This window comes from Malurus melanocephalus, unplaced genomic scaffold (genome assembly GCF_030028575.1).
Source record: "Malurus melanocephalus ecotype Western Australia unplaced genomic scaffold, MMel_1.1 scaffold_12, whole genome shotgun sequence".
NCBI classification, from domain to species: domain Eukaryota; kingdom Metazoa; phylum Chordata; class Aves; order Passeriformes; family Maluridae; genus Malurus; species Malurus melanocephalus.
The window spans coordinates 4,286,672-4,303,271 of record NW_026623244.1 but is presented as its reverse complement, the minus strand read 5'-3'; the positions used below and the strand labels follow the sequence as shown (position 1 = coordinate 4,303,271).

Genomic DNA, 16,600 nt, shown 5'->3' with positions numbered 1-16,600 from the left:
TGGCTGTAGAAGAATGCTTTTAAAAGCTAGAAATGGATAAAAGATTAAAATAGAATCTGAGATTTTAATATATTCTTTCCACTGAGAACATATGTTGAAAGGACAGCTGCCTTGCTCACCCCCTCTCCTCTTCCTTTCCAGAAAGAGATAAGATAGGGGGCAGAGATAAATAATGATCTATTGGAAAATGAAAATCTGTTCAGGTTCACAGAGGCTTTACTAAGACATGGCATAAGAAAGTGGTGTAGTACTCTCAATTTGTATTTTTAGCACAATAATTTTGCATGCACYGATTTGCTGATTATTGTATAATTRTACACTGGGTCTCTCAGTGMCAGATTCTTTTTATACTTTTTRTTATTTTATGATGTTATGTCCCTTTTTTGGYAAAAGCTGTTACAATGGCATTTGTTATACCAAGTAAATCAAAAGGTAATTTGTAGAAATACTGAAAGGATCTTTATGGCCATATAGGTTTATCTGTGTGTGCACGTGTATATACCTAGCAAGCAGAAATAGAAATATGTGTAAACATATATATATTTCTGTGTGTATATATGTGTGTGTGTGTATTCATGGATACTCCTTACTAACTTGCAGCTGTCCAAAGAAGACACTGAATTACAGCCAGCTGAATTATTTAATCACCCTGTAATGAAAGAGAAGAATTTGGGTTTGAAGATGAACAGTGCATGTGTGACATCAGAGGCCAGRCTGATGCCTCTGCAGAGGGGAAAAGCTACAACCCTTTGGGTTTTTTAGCCAGATAAAACATCAAGATAATTGATGACATTAAAATTATTCCTCAGAGTGGCTTTTGAACATTGTCTGACAGCTTCCCTATAGCTGATGAGACTGATGAGACCTCACCATGGACCTCACCTATGTCCACTGAACTGATAACTTCATTCATTCCTCAGTTCTAACAAATTCATTAACAAAAAAAAGCAAATAATTTTTAAAAAATCCCCAAAGAATTTTAAATGTTTTCTTGGGACCTCTGAGCAATAATGTTTACAAATTTTGCTTTACCACAAGAATTTGACACTCAGTATTTAGGTCCTGAGTTGCTGCCTAGACATCATTGTTCAGGTACCACTGTAACTCAAGGTGGTGGCGTGCTGGCCACTCCATCAGCTTACAAGGCACGCTGGCACCACCACATCAGCTCACAAACTTTTCCTGTCTGCTTTGACTACTTCTGAGTTGAATTCATGGAATTCTGTTGCTCAGATAGTTACAAAAACCACCCCACGCACATGCATGAATCAATGAATAAACGGTTGCGGGCATTGCTAAGACTGAAAAAAGCTCAATCCCCCCTCCCCCAAAACAAAAAACAAACCAGGAAGATTATTTTTGCAAGATTATTTTGCTTTTTTTATCGCTAAGAACACTAATGATGGACAGCTGCCTCCTCCRAGGTTTTAACTCCCTGCAGCACAATATAACTGAGTGCACAAACAGTAAATGAACAAGCATTCTCAACAGCCCTGCTCTGGTTTTCTGTCCAGGTTAGCACAGCCATGTTAGAAAGAAAATCCCAAGGCCACTGCCAGGGCAAATCTCAGGTCTTAGGGAGGGGAACCCAAGATCTCTTGATGTATTTTGCAACTTGTCTATTGTGAGTTGTTCAGAAATGCTGGAGACTCAGAAAATAGTGGAACTCAGGCAAGAGTAAAGGGATGTCTGTGTCACGGTATAAAGTACATGGCTTAAACAACATCACACGTCATTTCTAAGGTGCTGAGCAGAAATCTTCCACACCTGGTCCCAGCCCCTGTAAATCCTGGCAGTGGCCCTGGCAGAAAATGTAAATACGTTATAACGAAAGCGCACGAGGTACAGAACAGAGGTCTGTGTCTAAGCAGCCTATCATGCTATGGTGCAGCTATGGAATAGCATACCGATCCCAAGTATCTTTCCCAGTTTTGCAAATTAAGGCCACTTGTTCATTTTGGAACCTGAATATCAATAGAAAAAAAGAAATAATGTTTCTGTCACAGAGCTGAAACAGTTCACAGCCACATCTATATTTGCTACAATCTCTCCAAATATGTTATTTATTCTAAAATTCAAATCCACTTAAGAAGTSATTTTCACTGTGCTGGTATGATTCTCTGAGTGCCAGAACTGGAATCCAGGCTCTTTTGAAATCAGCTGTAGCTTCACTTTACAGGAGACAGAACTTGACCCAGTGTGCAAACCACCACACAAGCTCCAAAGACACAAYCCTGTGCCAGGGCGTGGTTACCCAGCTATTGCAGGCTCTGACCTCACTGGCCACACAGATCCTTGCAGAATGGCAATTGACTGTCCTGTYCCCTGGAGTTAATGAGAAAGGACTGGAAGAATCAAATGCCATCCAACTGAGTGGGCATATTTAAATGTGTTTAATCCTAGTACATTGTAGCTTCAACAAACAACCAGGTAGCACTTGGGACATTTCACAGAATGGGTTATAGATGCCTCTCACACAAGAGCAGAATGCACGGTACAGAAATTCAGAGCAACTTTTAAGACAAGAAACTAATCCATTTTAAAATTCCAAGATTTCTCCTCTATAATATGCTGAGGCTTAAGGCTTATGATTTACAGATGAGTGCTGTGTTTTTACAGTGTGTTTCAAGCATAGGCAACCATCCTACATGAYGAACCTATGATTTCTCTGCTGCCCTGTTCTGCATTAAGGATGTGAATATGACAAAAAATGCCCCCAGCTCTCATTATTTATCCAATGCTGGCTACACTCATTGCTGCTACACCTGAGTACATAATCCTCCTTGACACCATGCTCTGTACAGCAGCTGGGACTCAGTGTTGTAAACAGTTTTGCATGTGATTAAGGCCAAGCAGGTGACTGCTATCCTGTAGTGGCCAATATTTTTACTGCCAGGAAATGTTAAGTCAGAATGGGGAACAAACAGAAAATTTGAAGCAATGAAAAAACAACCTGTCAGTTTCTTTCCTGTTACCAGGACTGCTCAGCCTGCTTTCCACAGACCTTTAAAACACACATGAATAGTAGATGAATCCCTCCCCASCTGCACCCCACAGATGAACTAGACTGGAGAGCAAGTCTTGATGCAAGAACTTTTACATTTCTGCATAATTAGATTTTAAAAATGTTTTAATGTTTTTTAAAAACTGCTAGTAAGTCCAATGTRTTTAATGAATATTCGATAAATCTTTCAATTTGCGTAGCAGAGACTTACAGTATATATCTGTGCAACAACTTTAGGCTTCAGATAAGCAAGTACACTATTTGAATTCTCTAAAATTATTTCTACTTATAATAGGCTTGATTTTGATTTTTTTCCCCAGCATATAGATGAATCTATGCTACAAAAATCCCATTTTAAATGCAACTTTTCCTGCTTCAGTCATGTTTAGAATCTGGACATTTAATAAAATAATCCTTTAACTGAAATGGAAATAGTGACCAATTGGATAACCACATGTTTTAGAAAAAGCACCCACAATCAAACAAAAAGCCCCCAAAGGGCACATAGCGAGGAACACAGCCAGCTCTAATTCTGTAAAGCTTAGCACCCCTTGTACATATCCTTATCAGTGTTTAGGACTCATGCTTTTATTGCAAATTTCATTATGTGCTGGGTTCAAGACTTGGGCTCTGGAGTCGTGCAAATACTAGAAATTCTTCAATTTTTAAAAACTAAATTTTTGATCTTCATAACTGCAAAAAAGATTGATATGACCCAGGTGAATCACAGTAGCATCAGAAAGATTATTATATTTTGTGTTCTTTTAATTGGGGGAGTTGAAATGTGAGCTTTATGCAGTCATACTTCAAGAGAGATTTTATGAGTATTTATTTTTTTTTTCAATCTAGAGCAAATCAAAGAATTGCTGTGCTATAGCAACAATCTTGTCTCTGACACTTACTGATGATCTTTCCAGCTTCTGCCACATTTGATTCATGTTATTTCTCCCTATCCTGTTGTTTCCCTCTTACTCTCCAGGAAGGACACACAATCAGGGCAACYGATTAACAACAGAATTCAAGTTCAGCCAACTATGGGAGACACTTTGTAGCCTCAAATTACAAACCTTAGATGCTTCTGTTGTTCCYGTCATTTGCTTTCCTCTCTGAGGCTTTTGAACTGAGCTCACTGGAAAATTATTAATTACACTTAAACTATACTGTGAAGTAGGAAGCCACCCTTTATTAAAGAGCAACAACTACAAGAGACCCTCTTTAACCTCCTACCCTCCAAAAGCCCACCAGAAGCCTAACAGCTCTTCCCTGTGAGCAAATCCCAGGTGAAAATGAGTTTTTTGTAGATGGGTGGTGAACACTGTGTTAAAAACAAAAACACACTTAAATTAAAACCMCAAGCAGTTGAAAGTGGGGAAATTTAAGGGAAAATTTCCTTCTGTGCTTGGTGGAAATAAGTAAGTATTCATTAACCAAATGAATTACTGTGAATTGCAGCAATCTTAGAGTGAAAGAGGATGAATACAGGAAAAAATAATCTCAACAATCTATCTAATATATCAGGTGTTTCACCATCAGAGCCTGTTCAGGGTTTGTGGATAGAAACACAGCTGTGGAAATGAGAGCACAAAGGAGGGCTTGGAGCCCAAATTACTCGTCCTTGGTGGGGAACAGGAGAGCCAGGCAGTCCTGCTGCTCCTCAGAGTGCAATATGACTGTCCTGGAAATGCTGCAGATATACTGTAGTAATTACCTTCTAAAAGTACTTAAATACTTTTGTTGCCAATGACCCATGTAAAGAAAGACATCAGATTGAGAAAATCTCATCTGAATGGGATTCCAATGCAAATGAGCTRTTGCATCAAGAAAAGTGTGCTAAATAGCTAATTGCTTTAAATAGATGTTTGACTGGAAACAGTGAGCAGTGTATTCATTTGACAGGGATGCAGAATTACTGGAATTTCTATGTATAAATACACATGAATATTTTATGATACTTTCATGCACATGACACCCATCTGCAGGGTGTTCAGCACATTTTACTGGAATAAGGATGCTAGGTAACGCTGGGTTTTGTTTTTTGAAACTGAAACACAGGGRGACTTAGCATTTTTATGGGAATTTTAAGTATGATGTCTGACTAGTTGGTTCAAGAGGGAGCTCAAATTCAACTTAATTGCAGCAGAAGCCTAAACAGTTGCCTAAGGAGAAAGGCACAATGCAAGCAAAAAGCATTGACCGTTCCCAGAGAACATCCAAGAAAAAGACCCTTCACTCAAATACTGTTTTTTTTTTCAAGGTTACAAACAAAACGTGTAATTGGATTCCAGTTCTGCAACTACTTTATGATAGTCTTAATACTGATGACAATTCTGGACGTTGCAGTCTGCACTGAAGCTCTTTACATGCACCAAAGTACATCCCCCAGGAATGGCACAGTCCCACCACTACAGTACAACACTATGCTCATAATCCAAACTTCCCCACATCGATAAAACTAGGGATTGGCACTGAGAACTTACTTTTTGAACTTGTTTATTATCCCAGTTTCATTTTTCTTGATGTCATGCACCATCTTTTGAAGCTTCCTGCAAGATATTGAACAAAACCAGCATTAAATTACCAAGTGGTTGAACAACCATTTATATAAATTAAGAAAAAATATGTTTAATATATCTCAGTAAGTAGTTTAATTGTGAAATCATTTCTGCATGAAGTTTTCCTCCCTTTTAAAGAGCTCTTTAGAGTTWTTTGTGTTATCCTTCTTAATACAATTAAGTACAGTATAAACAATGAATTAAAGAGTAAGTGCATCGGAAAAAATAAAACATTGCCTAAATAATTAATTTAGAATATTTCAGTGTTAATATTTTATCTAGAACGGACTTTACAACACCGCACAGCTATAATAGGTATGTCCTCTGATTTCTGACTTTACATGGGACACAAATGAGAAATGAGAAAAATGGACAAATAATTTACAATGAGAAAAATGGACAAATAATTCACAAGCACATCTTTAACTCCTGCTGAAAACTCAAACTATTAATTAACAGCAAAATGATATAGTGGTACCTGCTGATATAAAGAAAAGAATTATGTATAGTCATGAGAAACAGGTGTCCAGCAAAATGCTCCAAAATTTCCAACAACAATGTACTACACCTATAAGAGCAGCTTGTATTATTATCTAAACTAGCCAGATCCATTAAATCTGAGGTGAAAAGCTCAGAAGAGCTTCTGCTTTTCTGTGGTATTTGTTGGGTTTTTTTTCCTAACAGATTCAGCTTCTGGTTCTGCTTGAAACATCACAAATAGCCATCATCTGCAGTTCGCTGTTTCTATGCTGTGCCCCAGCTGGCACCTGGCAGTGTCTATAAACGAAAAGTAATGAGGAATGAAAAGAATGAGAGGAGATCTAAATGGTTTAGTTCTAGTTTGGGGAAAAAGATTGTCTGCAAGTATTTGTGTTTCTTTCAGAAAGGCTTGCCAGACTTCAATTAGGGATGCATGTCAGCATGAGTTACATTTCTTCTGTTTGTCAGATAGGACTCAAACAACAACAGCAAAAATCTGATTRTAGATTTATATCTGAATATTGGTGACATTAATATATCTTTACCATCACTTTAGCAAAATTACAGCTTTATTTTGAAAAAAMMRKKKTTTTTTTCACATTACTGTTTTTATTTTATATTGTAATTTAGTTGCTAAAAAATCTTCACACATACACACAAATAAAACCCACTGCAAAACTGATAAGTACAAGTACCTGAATTAGTTTGCTTTTCATTTGATTCTATTTAGGTGAATTGGTTAAAGCATTCTGGGTGCTCCATGAGCCTTGAATAAGGCTATAGTTTAAAAGATAATTTTATTACATATTTCTATTAAAAAAGGTACATTTAAATTAGAGTTAATCACATGCACTGGTGCTATTATGATTACTATTTTTTTCCATGCAGAAGGACTGAACTAAAAACATCCCCATTTTTTGCCTAGTGAAATTTCTTAAAAATCTGTCTCTTATTCATTATTGTTTTTATGGAGGTATTTACATTTCTAATTACAGCTTTCATAAATTAGACAGTAACTAATATGTGTTTGTGCGATTTTTTTCATCCTTTAAGGTTGCATAGTTCTTACAGGAGTTGTTAGAACACTTGTTTGTCACCCCTGGAAAGCTTAACTTGTCTGAAGTCTGTGAGAATAAGCAGATAACCAGAGCACTCTAAGGGGGAAGTGTAGGAAGTCATCAAGCACAGCTGATCTCCAGTTCAAGTGGAATCCCCTTTGACCCAGAGAGCTGAACAAGCTGCAAAAACCAGTCTGTCCAGTCACTGCAGGCTGAGATTTCTTGAGGTGCCAGGCAATATAAAAAGCAACAACTGAAAAGTTTTACAGAGTTTACAATCTGATTTGTAATCTTAGAGACAGAAGATAGAAAAGTCCATGGCAGGAGGATCCTCCAAATCTTAAGGGACTCAATCCCAAGCCCAAAGGCCATTCCAGAGTGATGAGGAAAGTAAAGCACAGAAGGTCATTTATACACCAAAGATTTAACTGAATCTATATATCTGACTAGCACTAAAATACTTGTTATATAACTTCAAATAATTGAGATTATACTCCAAGCAAAGCGGTTCATTGGGGAAGGATCTTCCCAGAGCAGCAGCCCTGAGGGTACCCAGGAAAGGGGGGCTCCCATGGCCCAGTGTAGGCAGACTTTGCCTCAGGTACATCACAACCCTCTTTCTTCACATCATGTCTGAGTCAGGACCTCGTTACCAACTCATGTTTATCCTCTGGTGCTCTCTTGGGATGAGCAGATACTAGAAATATTCAAGGACCTCCATCASCTAGTAAATGAAAATAATGAGTAATGCTAGTCTTACCTTGCATTGCATATAATTAAAAATAATCAAGAGGTCTTAAAGTTGCTTCTTTAACTACAAGCTCCAACTCTTCATTAAACCCGGTTGAGATCGTTTTATGCAAAGTCAGACTTGCAGATAAAGATGCGGTCTGCGTTACTSCTAATCTTTGAAAACACATTTCAGTAAAAGATAGTTATTGTGAGATCCAGTTTAATTGTAACTGGTATAGACTGGATGGGACCCTGAGATCAGGATCTCACTGCACAAAGAATARATTTTCAAAGTTCTGCAGATAATAAGTTGGGAAGTCTTGGTTTAAGGTTTCTTACAAATACAGTCTAAATTCTMCATGTTGGAAGGAATAACAAAAATGGACAGAAACCTAAAATAAAACACTTTTTCCACCCTGTGTTGCTATTTTTCATATGTTATCAATTTGAAACTCCAGTAATTCAGAATTATCTGRTCTCTTGACAAAGGGGTCACTAGCTGTGATACACATGTGAATGAAGATGGAAAGTTTTATCATTGTAAATACCATACACCCAAGAAGGATTTGCTGCGTCATGTAATACCTTGCTGCASTCAAGGACTGGCAGAGCTGCCTTGAGATAAAACAAAATGAGACAAACCCACCCTCTCTTTGATCTGGTGACAGCTCAGCTTATGAGGAATACGTGATGATGAAGGGAGGCTGATGGGTAGACCCAGCCTGTGACATATTCCCACCTTCAAACATCATCTTTGAGCCTTTGGCTCTTTTGCATACACACTATCCCACAAAAGCTTTCCAAATTAAAATAATTTTTGAAGTGAAAAATGAAGAGGAATAAAGCGTGTTACAAGTTTTCGACTCAGACATCAAATAAGGTACAGAGTCTGCAGACTTAACAGAAGTCTGTTAAGTTTGAGACAGATCTGTGTAACATGGAATTCTCATCTGGACTAGTTTTTGAGAAACAGTATTTATTGCTGTACAGTTATAAATCTGTGAAGACATTTACCACCACGTACTATACAGATCTGTGTATCACAGCTCAGAGCAGTCAGCAGGAATGACTCCCCAGTGGCAGTGACCTCTCCCTCTCCTGGGAACAGCTCTCCCTGCACAGTTCACCCCTTGTGCACAATGAATCCAGAACTCTGCACCCTCAGTGCACACCTTGGTCAGTGTTTTAACTGTACAGCTGCCTGTGTCACACTGGGGGCACAGCCCATWGCAAGGGTATTTTACAGGGTCTCTGGAGTGGGCAGAGGGACACAATCACTTCAGGGTGTCTGGCCATGAACAATTACAGCTGAGAGAGGTCCTGGTAATGTTTTTGGGAACAGGACTGATGGCAGCATCAGTAGGGAGTGGTGGCAAAACAAAAACCAATTTTTAAATGATTTACAGGAAATTTTCTATATTACAAGCATACTTATTTCTGTTTATCTGCTGGACAAGAATTATCCTTGCTTAAATTTCTGGTGTTTACAGGATTGTCTGAATTATCTGCTTAGCTCCTTGAAAAATCCCCATTTGTACTCACAAATCAGTTTATTTAGTTAAAGAAGGGCAGAATTTGAACATGATACATTCAAACATGTTTGCAAGGGCAGCTTTGCAAGCAATATGGACACATTCAACATTAAGGGACCTGTATGGTCCTTCTCCTCCTCCTAACATCACTTGGGTCTTTAACTGAGGGAGTTGGTTTCAAAACAGTGAAAATAATTTATAAAATAATCTAAAAATAATCACATTGTAAATCAGACAATTCACATGCCAGTTGCAGTTCTTACACCTTTTTGGGTACACCTGTTTCTCACTGACAAGACAACCTGCGGTTCTGTACCTAGAAAGTTACATTTTCTGAAGATTCTCATGTCCATTCACTTAAAGTATGAYTGTGGGTAGGTGTAGCACTCCTTTTTGTCTTAAGAAAGGCAGATCACATTAAAACAAAAAAATAGTTGTTTATCAGAGTTTTTGTTTAGTTTGTTGGTTGGTTTTCTTTTCAGGCAAATTCAAATGCTTATCATTAGAAACCTAGAATGGGATAGAGTAAGTGCAAATTTAGACCTCAAACAAAAAATTGCCAGAAATACCCACTTGCCTCAGCTATAAAGTTTTACAGAAAAGAACYACAGAACAGAAAGCAAGGAAGAGTAAAATAAAATTTGGAGATTAAATAGAAGATAAAGATCAAAACTCAAAGAGCAGAAAATTAAAAATKATCACAGTTAGCTCTGTTAATTAAAAAACCACATTAAAACATGAAACTAAAGAAGGAACAGCATGTCCCAACCCCTCCTTTATGGCTTCTCACAGCACAATTATTCCACCACCATCTCTCCAGCTAGTCTTTGTTTTGTGTTTCTATTATCCCTCAGTTTTATAAACAGCTATGCAGGTGAACAAATTGAGAAAGAAAGCTATTGTTTCTGGACAAAGGGGAAGAGTCCTGCTTTCTTCTGGGGGGAGAACTTGCCCACCTAGAAAGGGATTTGTAAAAGTACCACTTAAAATTTTGAAAAGCTTATCTAGAAGCTCTATCTTCTCAAACTGAATTAACAAACTAGAATAGAACCACCTTTCCTATGCCAGGCTTCCATGAAAGCAGTGCTCCTGACGTGGTCTTTGTGGAAGAACATGCATTTCGGTCAAYCTGGTGAGTGTCTTCCTAAGATGCATTTTCATATTACTTGACAGTTTTGTGCCTCAAAGACAATCCAATTAAATGATATAAAATAACTCTACCTCCTTCCACCTCCCTCCTAATTCCTCAGTAGAAAGCAAAAGGAAATATCAAATACAGAAAGCATCCATAATTCTTCATTAGAACTCCTTCAGGTGCTTCAGATGTCAACATGCACATACCCTTACATCATATRCTACCTGGAACAGCAAGAGTGGGAGTTCTTGGCAAGGAAATGCCAGGTGGAATTGACCACCTGGACTGGAGCTGATATTCTTAATGGCTGAGACATGCGTAAAATGCATAAAAATGTGTAAGAGGGACAGCTGAATTCTTGAGATGCAGTCAAATKAACTGCTTCAGTCGCTACAGGTCCAAGATGGGGACTCACAGCCCTTCACTCTGGGGTCTTATCTACCCCTGCAATGGATTTCATGCTGGGACAAGAGGAAGTTTGGAGCTGGAGATGGTAACCTGTGACACCAAACCATCCATTCAAGGCACTGAACCTTTGATCTTTATCTGTACAGCTGTGAAGAAAAGTTCAAAGAGTTTTGCTTATTGGGAGAAGTCAATTATGGGTTCCTATCTGAGAGGAAGGAGGAACAAGGAATTGTTTTCTCCAGTGTTTGGGAGATGCACAAGGGGAAATGACAATAGTTTTTAGGAATTTTAACATGAGTATTGATTTTTTAAAAAAAACTCAAAACCGTCCTATTCTGCTCACTTTTGAATCATCCACTATTTTGCCTAAAGGCAAAMCCCATATTTAGAGCAGGTCTGTATTTACATGGTACACACAGAAGCACAGAAAGGCTAAATATTGATTATAGTTTTCATCTTCATRTGCCCTCTACATAACCTTCACAGAGAAGCTGTCAGTCCTCCTTGTACTGCTGAGTACTAACATTCACTGAGTAAATAAAAAATCTAGCATGTAAAGGGAAAATACCTTCTTGACAGAAATCAGTCCTAATATGAAAGTAAAATGTAAGTACTTTGAGGTGATTGGGAGTTCTGCACATGTAAAGAACCCATTCTAGGTTTCCAGTGCTAAGCATTTGAATTTGCCTGGAAACAAACAAAAACTGCAAAATTTGGACACCTCTTCCCTCTTATCCAGATTGCTCTTCCATTTATCCCAAGTGAATAATGGTGATACCATAAGAAGTACAGAAAATAATTAGGTAGTATGATATGCTAAGTGARTATCACATGTCACTTCTTGACATAGAAAGGTAAAGTGTATTTTCTGTTCTGTGACTGACCTGCTCTGTTTCGAGCCTTTTTTTGGTTAATTGATCTCTTTTTTTTTTGTACCAGCTCTCTTCTGGATATAAGTTAATGCATTATAAAACAAAAAAACACACACAGAAGCCACATTCACAAGACTTACTCCACTTTTCTGAAAGGTTTTCAAGCAGCAGGAGAAAGCTCAACACATTAGGCTGCTCTAAAATACAGTTCTAGTTAAAATTGAGTGCTGTGCCTCTCTGAAGGACTAGTACCCTACAGTATAGTCACTGAAGGAGCACAAAGGTGGAAAATTTAAAAGAGTTAAGTGGATTTTATATTTCAACAAGGAGAGGAACAGAAAGTCATTTCAGGGAAACGAATAAAGACAGGATTTAGTATGGACCCAGAAAATTACCATTAACAAACACTGCYGTACTTGGGCTGAAAGTGTTCTTGCTCAAGCTACAGAAGCATTACACCCATCACAGATGTGGGCTGGCACTGACAAGAACCAAATGGAGGCTACCTGTAGATCAGCTTTGTTTATTTTGTTCTGAAGCCTTCAACTGTGTTAGAACTCTGGAGAAATTCCCTAGTTGGTCCCTAGGTCTCTTTAATGGAGCCCACACGGGCTGCCACTGAAAGGGGAAATTCTGCTTCTTCTCTGCCCTTGGTGCTTACCCAGCTATGATGAGTCACGGGATTTCCAGCTGGGAAACTAACTTATTTCTTCTTTTGCCAATTTAGATAGCAGCATGATCAGATCCAGATAGGAAGGAAACATTCAACCACATGGTATAGCCTCTTGTATTAATAGCCTATTTCACCCAATTCCCCTTTGCATTAAGCTTGAAAAACATATACTSATGTTTTTTCATATTACTGCCTCCGGATGCATTCTTTCAATTCTTCCTAAAGTATTTATTGTGTAGCAATTGATTTTGAGGTCATAAACATGTAGTATTGCACATGTGGCTTTGCTTATGTCTGGAAAATGAGCTTGTCCAAAATGTGTACACTAACAGATTAGGATAAAGATGCTAACAGAATTTTCAAGCTTCTGTTACTCCTCAGTCATTTATTACTGCTGGCACAAACCAAATATATTTAYATAGTATGAATAGTCCTTTTACAGTTTACCAAGGATCTAAGATGGTACCCTAGAGTCAAATGGGAAAATATTGTCCCTTTTGGCCACTGTTTTCTGTCAATTTTTCAATTCTGTTGTCTGCTGAGCATATAAACTAATAYGGTTTTCCAGTAGGGCTTTTTTTTTGCAACAATTTATGATCGTCATATTTGCCTTTCTAAAGCAAAGCATCTATCACATTTTAATGTCCTGTGCAGTATGTAGGTTTTGAATGATTCTGTAAAACACAAAACTGTTCTGTTCTGGRGTCAGTATATCACTGGGTACCTGCAATGTCTTATTATGATTTAATATCTAGCAYTCTACACAGCTGTATGGGGTATATTTATAAGCTAATGGTAAAAAGCTGTTTTGCCAAATTYGTCAGAATACTGGATTTTTTTCCAATGGCCATGAAAATTAATTTATTGGTTAGATGGCTTGGCTATTGATAATTTATTATTTTACTGAAAAAAAGCAAGTCATTAGATCAAATATAAATTACTCATTTTTGCCGAATAACTGACAGTCACAGGCCAAGGATGGTGTCATTTGTGATTGTTATGGTTGACAAATGCTCCTGCTCTGGACAGTTATTTTGGCAGAGCTACAATGTCACTACAAGGCCGTATTTTATTTGGAACAKTGTGAATATGGAGCAGTGGTAGAATAAGCYATGCCAATGACTGAACAATTCTGCCAGCACAAGTAGAACAAAGCTRTAGGTATTAAAGAAGCACAGCTGATCTTGTGAACAGATTACACTCTTACACTGSTGCCTACATACAGAGATTAAAGCAGGGCATCTCTTGATGCYTTCAATATTACACTCCATCATTTTGTCCAAATTGCCATATTTTTGTTTAAAACACATTAGATCACAGTCACACTTCAACATACTTTTCTATAAACAGCATTATAGGCAGGAAATCCTGTGTGAGAATAAATCCTGTGTGGTGATTTAGTTTGGTTTTTCTTTTGCCTTCAGTTTGGGGGTGGGTTTTTTACTTTTTTTTGTATTTGTCTTGTAAAAATTAGTGTGTTTCAGGTTTGGTTTTTTCAGTTGGTTGTTTTTCTAGCTTGGAGATTGGTCCAGGTAGGATGACATAGCTGGGAAGAAGAAAAGAAGCTTTAAAGGGATTGGTTGWAATGGTTGTGCAGAGAGAAGGGAATAAAGAAGGACAAATATAGACAGGACAGAGGCTGTGCAGTGCTGAAGCAAGGTCAGAGGGAGAAGCAAGAGGATTTGACTGGAGAAGTCACACTGAGTGAAAGAATGGATTTTTGCAGTGGTATTTCAGGAAGTTTGCATTTCCCATCTCATTCATTCCAAAGTCCAGAGATGASAGAGATTTATGAACTGTTTAAACTGACAGAAAACTAGAAATAGAGATTATAAAACTTTATCTTTTAATTGCAACCCTGTGCTTTGTATGGCAATCAGGACCTAACAATCCTAGAGAAAGAACTTTTGTTTGTGCTTATCAGAAGAGCAAATGTAGATGATGACCTGCTTTCCCCATGCCTGTGAAATTCAGCTTTGACAAATGCAAACCACTGAACTATGATTTCACGTGCCTTAAGAAAACCCCTCTTGCTTTTCATAGAACTAGGACTTAAACCCATCTGTTTAACAAGGGAGACTAACACAAAATCCTGCAAAAAAAACCCAGCCTCACTTGTTCAACCTGAGAAAAAACAATTGCCAGTTTATTTCCACTTCCTTTAAAATGGGAGTTCTGTTTGAAGACAGTGATTTTAGGCCTTTGTTTTTGTTGAGGGCAGAGAAGGACTGCTGCAGATTAATGAAATAATCTGAAATTAACATGAAACTGTGCTCTTGGAAAAGTCTATTTGCAGTCTGGAATTTGCTGTCTGCACATTTTGGATTGTGCCACAGTTTGCCCGTCACTGCAATGGTGATGATGCCTTTGAAAAGGACTTTGTGCTACACAGCTGAAGCCAGCTACGGGCAGAGGGTCACCATTAAGGTTTGTGGTCATAATAAAAAAAATGCAGCGAGTCTGAAGAGATGACACAGTAGCATATAGTAGCTAGAAATTATTTAAATACCAGGAATCACAGGCTCATAGTCTTGGGAAGCTGAACTACAAAAGAGTCTGCAAGGTTAGTGCAGACTTTTCTTTTGAGCTGCCAACTTCCTGTTACCCATGCTGCCAACTGTCCCTGATCATGAGTGCATCTATTTCTGTATGTCCGCAGCATAATTTTTTTTTCCCTGAAGTTCAGTCTGAAATTCAGACACATTTGAGCTTGCCATGGCAGCATGGACATTGCTCATGTATTCACTCCACACTTTGGGAAATTATTCAAAAAACCAAATTACTTGTCTGCACCACAGATKAGTTTTTCTCACAATAGATAACCAAGCTTTTGAATTAATTTTTCCTGACTATAAGGAAGCAGTTAGAACACACAATGTACTCTGAGGGAATATTTGTAGAATACTGTGCATATTATAAGGAAACATTATATAAAAATGAATGCTGGAATTCCATGAAGTTCCAGCATTCCTGTCCAACTGTTACTGAAGTTAGTTGAGTGACAACTGCAAACAATGTACCTGTTAGGTAGACAGGCATCTAAGAAAACTTATAGGTCTTATGTTGCAAGAAMCTTAACAAATGGAACAGGCTAAGAATTCAGATCTGACATAAGATTTGCTAATGCAATCAAAAGCTGGGTCTGGTAGGCTCATCTATACCCATGGAGAGTAGTTGAGCTYAGCAAAACCACATAATATCTAGTTTCTCAGGTCTACACTTAAAAAAATCCAAAGATCCACTCTCAGACACTGAGTCAACAGTAGTGCTCTTTAAATTTTTGCTGCTACAAAGCAGAAATTTTAAGGAAGCTGTCTTTAAAAAACTCAAACTATAATCACTTCAGTTCAAACTGTTTGGCAGGAACGTTTCTTGGCATTGCATCTTAGCATATGTAAAGAAAAGTACGTTTTTAACATAACCATTTAGTTCACATAATATTTCAGTACAAACTCTGAGCCAGCTTTGTGTGTTCCATACAGMCAGAGGTGATATTAGGAAGTCAACTGCACTGTCAACAGGAGACAGAGTAAGAGGGGKTATCCAGCTGTTTCAGAGAAGGAGGAAAAGGCTGCTGCCATGTGATGCTGATCTCTTCCTAYATATGCACATCTCTCTTAAATTTATCCTGTAAGTATCTACTCATGGAAAGCTCTGCCTTAAAATTTTCAAATTCTGATACCACAGTAAGATTTTGTAGCCAGRTATTCAAATTTTTAAGGAGTACTTCCACATGCTCAAATCGAAGCATGCATTCGTGTCCACTGCGTGTGGTGAGAATGYTCACCTGCTTGAGAAATGTGCTCCTACATTCCCTGCATGACTAGGCTGAACTGACCATGAGGATGAGAGGAAAACTAACTTTTAATGCTTCAAGTTAATAAAGGAAGGCAGATCTACTTCTTTCTCTTCCCTATTTTAAAACAATATTAAAACCACTGGCAAGATGAAGAGTGTCATCTATGCGAAGATGCAGCAGACGTGTGGCGCTGCCTGTCGGGTTTAGGGCTTTTCAATCAGTTCACAAAGAAGTTGGGGCTCATTACAAACAACAGACCCCCTCCCCCCCCTTTGTATACTTGAATGTAATCCTGCTTTAATTGTTTGCAAAAGTGAAGAAGATAAATCCCAGCTATAATTTTATGACACCAGAG

The 16,600-nt window shown here is 38.0% G+C and overlaps 1 protein-coding gene across 5 annotated transcripts in view; it reads right to left on the bottom strand.

Annotated features, from left to right (window-relative positions):
- BLNK (B cell linker) overlaps positions 1 to 16,600 on the bottom strand; it is an 80,982-nt gene that overhangs the window by 19,361 nt on the left and 45,021 nt on the right. For 4 of the 5 annotated variants that reach the window (XM_057381001.1, XM_057381010.1, XM_057380993.1 and 1 more), the window contains 2 exons: positions 5,482 to 5,547; positions 1,908 to 1,964 (listed from right to left, as the gene is read on the bottom strand). In XM_057381001.1, the coding sequence (XP_057236984.1) occupies positions 1,908 to 1,964; positions 5,482 to 5,547 (123 nt within the window). The remainder of the gene's footprint in view (positions 1 to 1,907; positions 1,965 to 5,481; positions 5,548 to 16,600) is intronic. The other variant, XM_057380976.1, reaches the window with a different exon arrangement.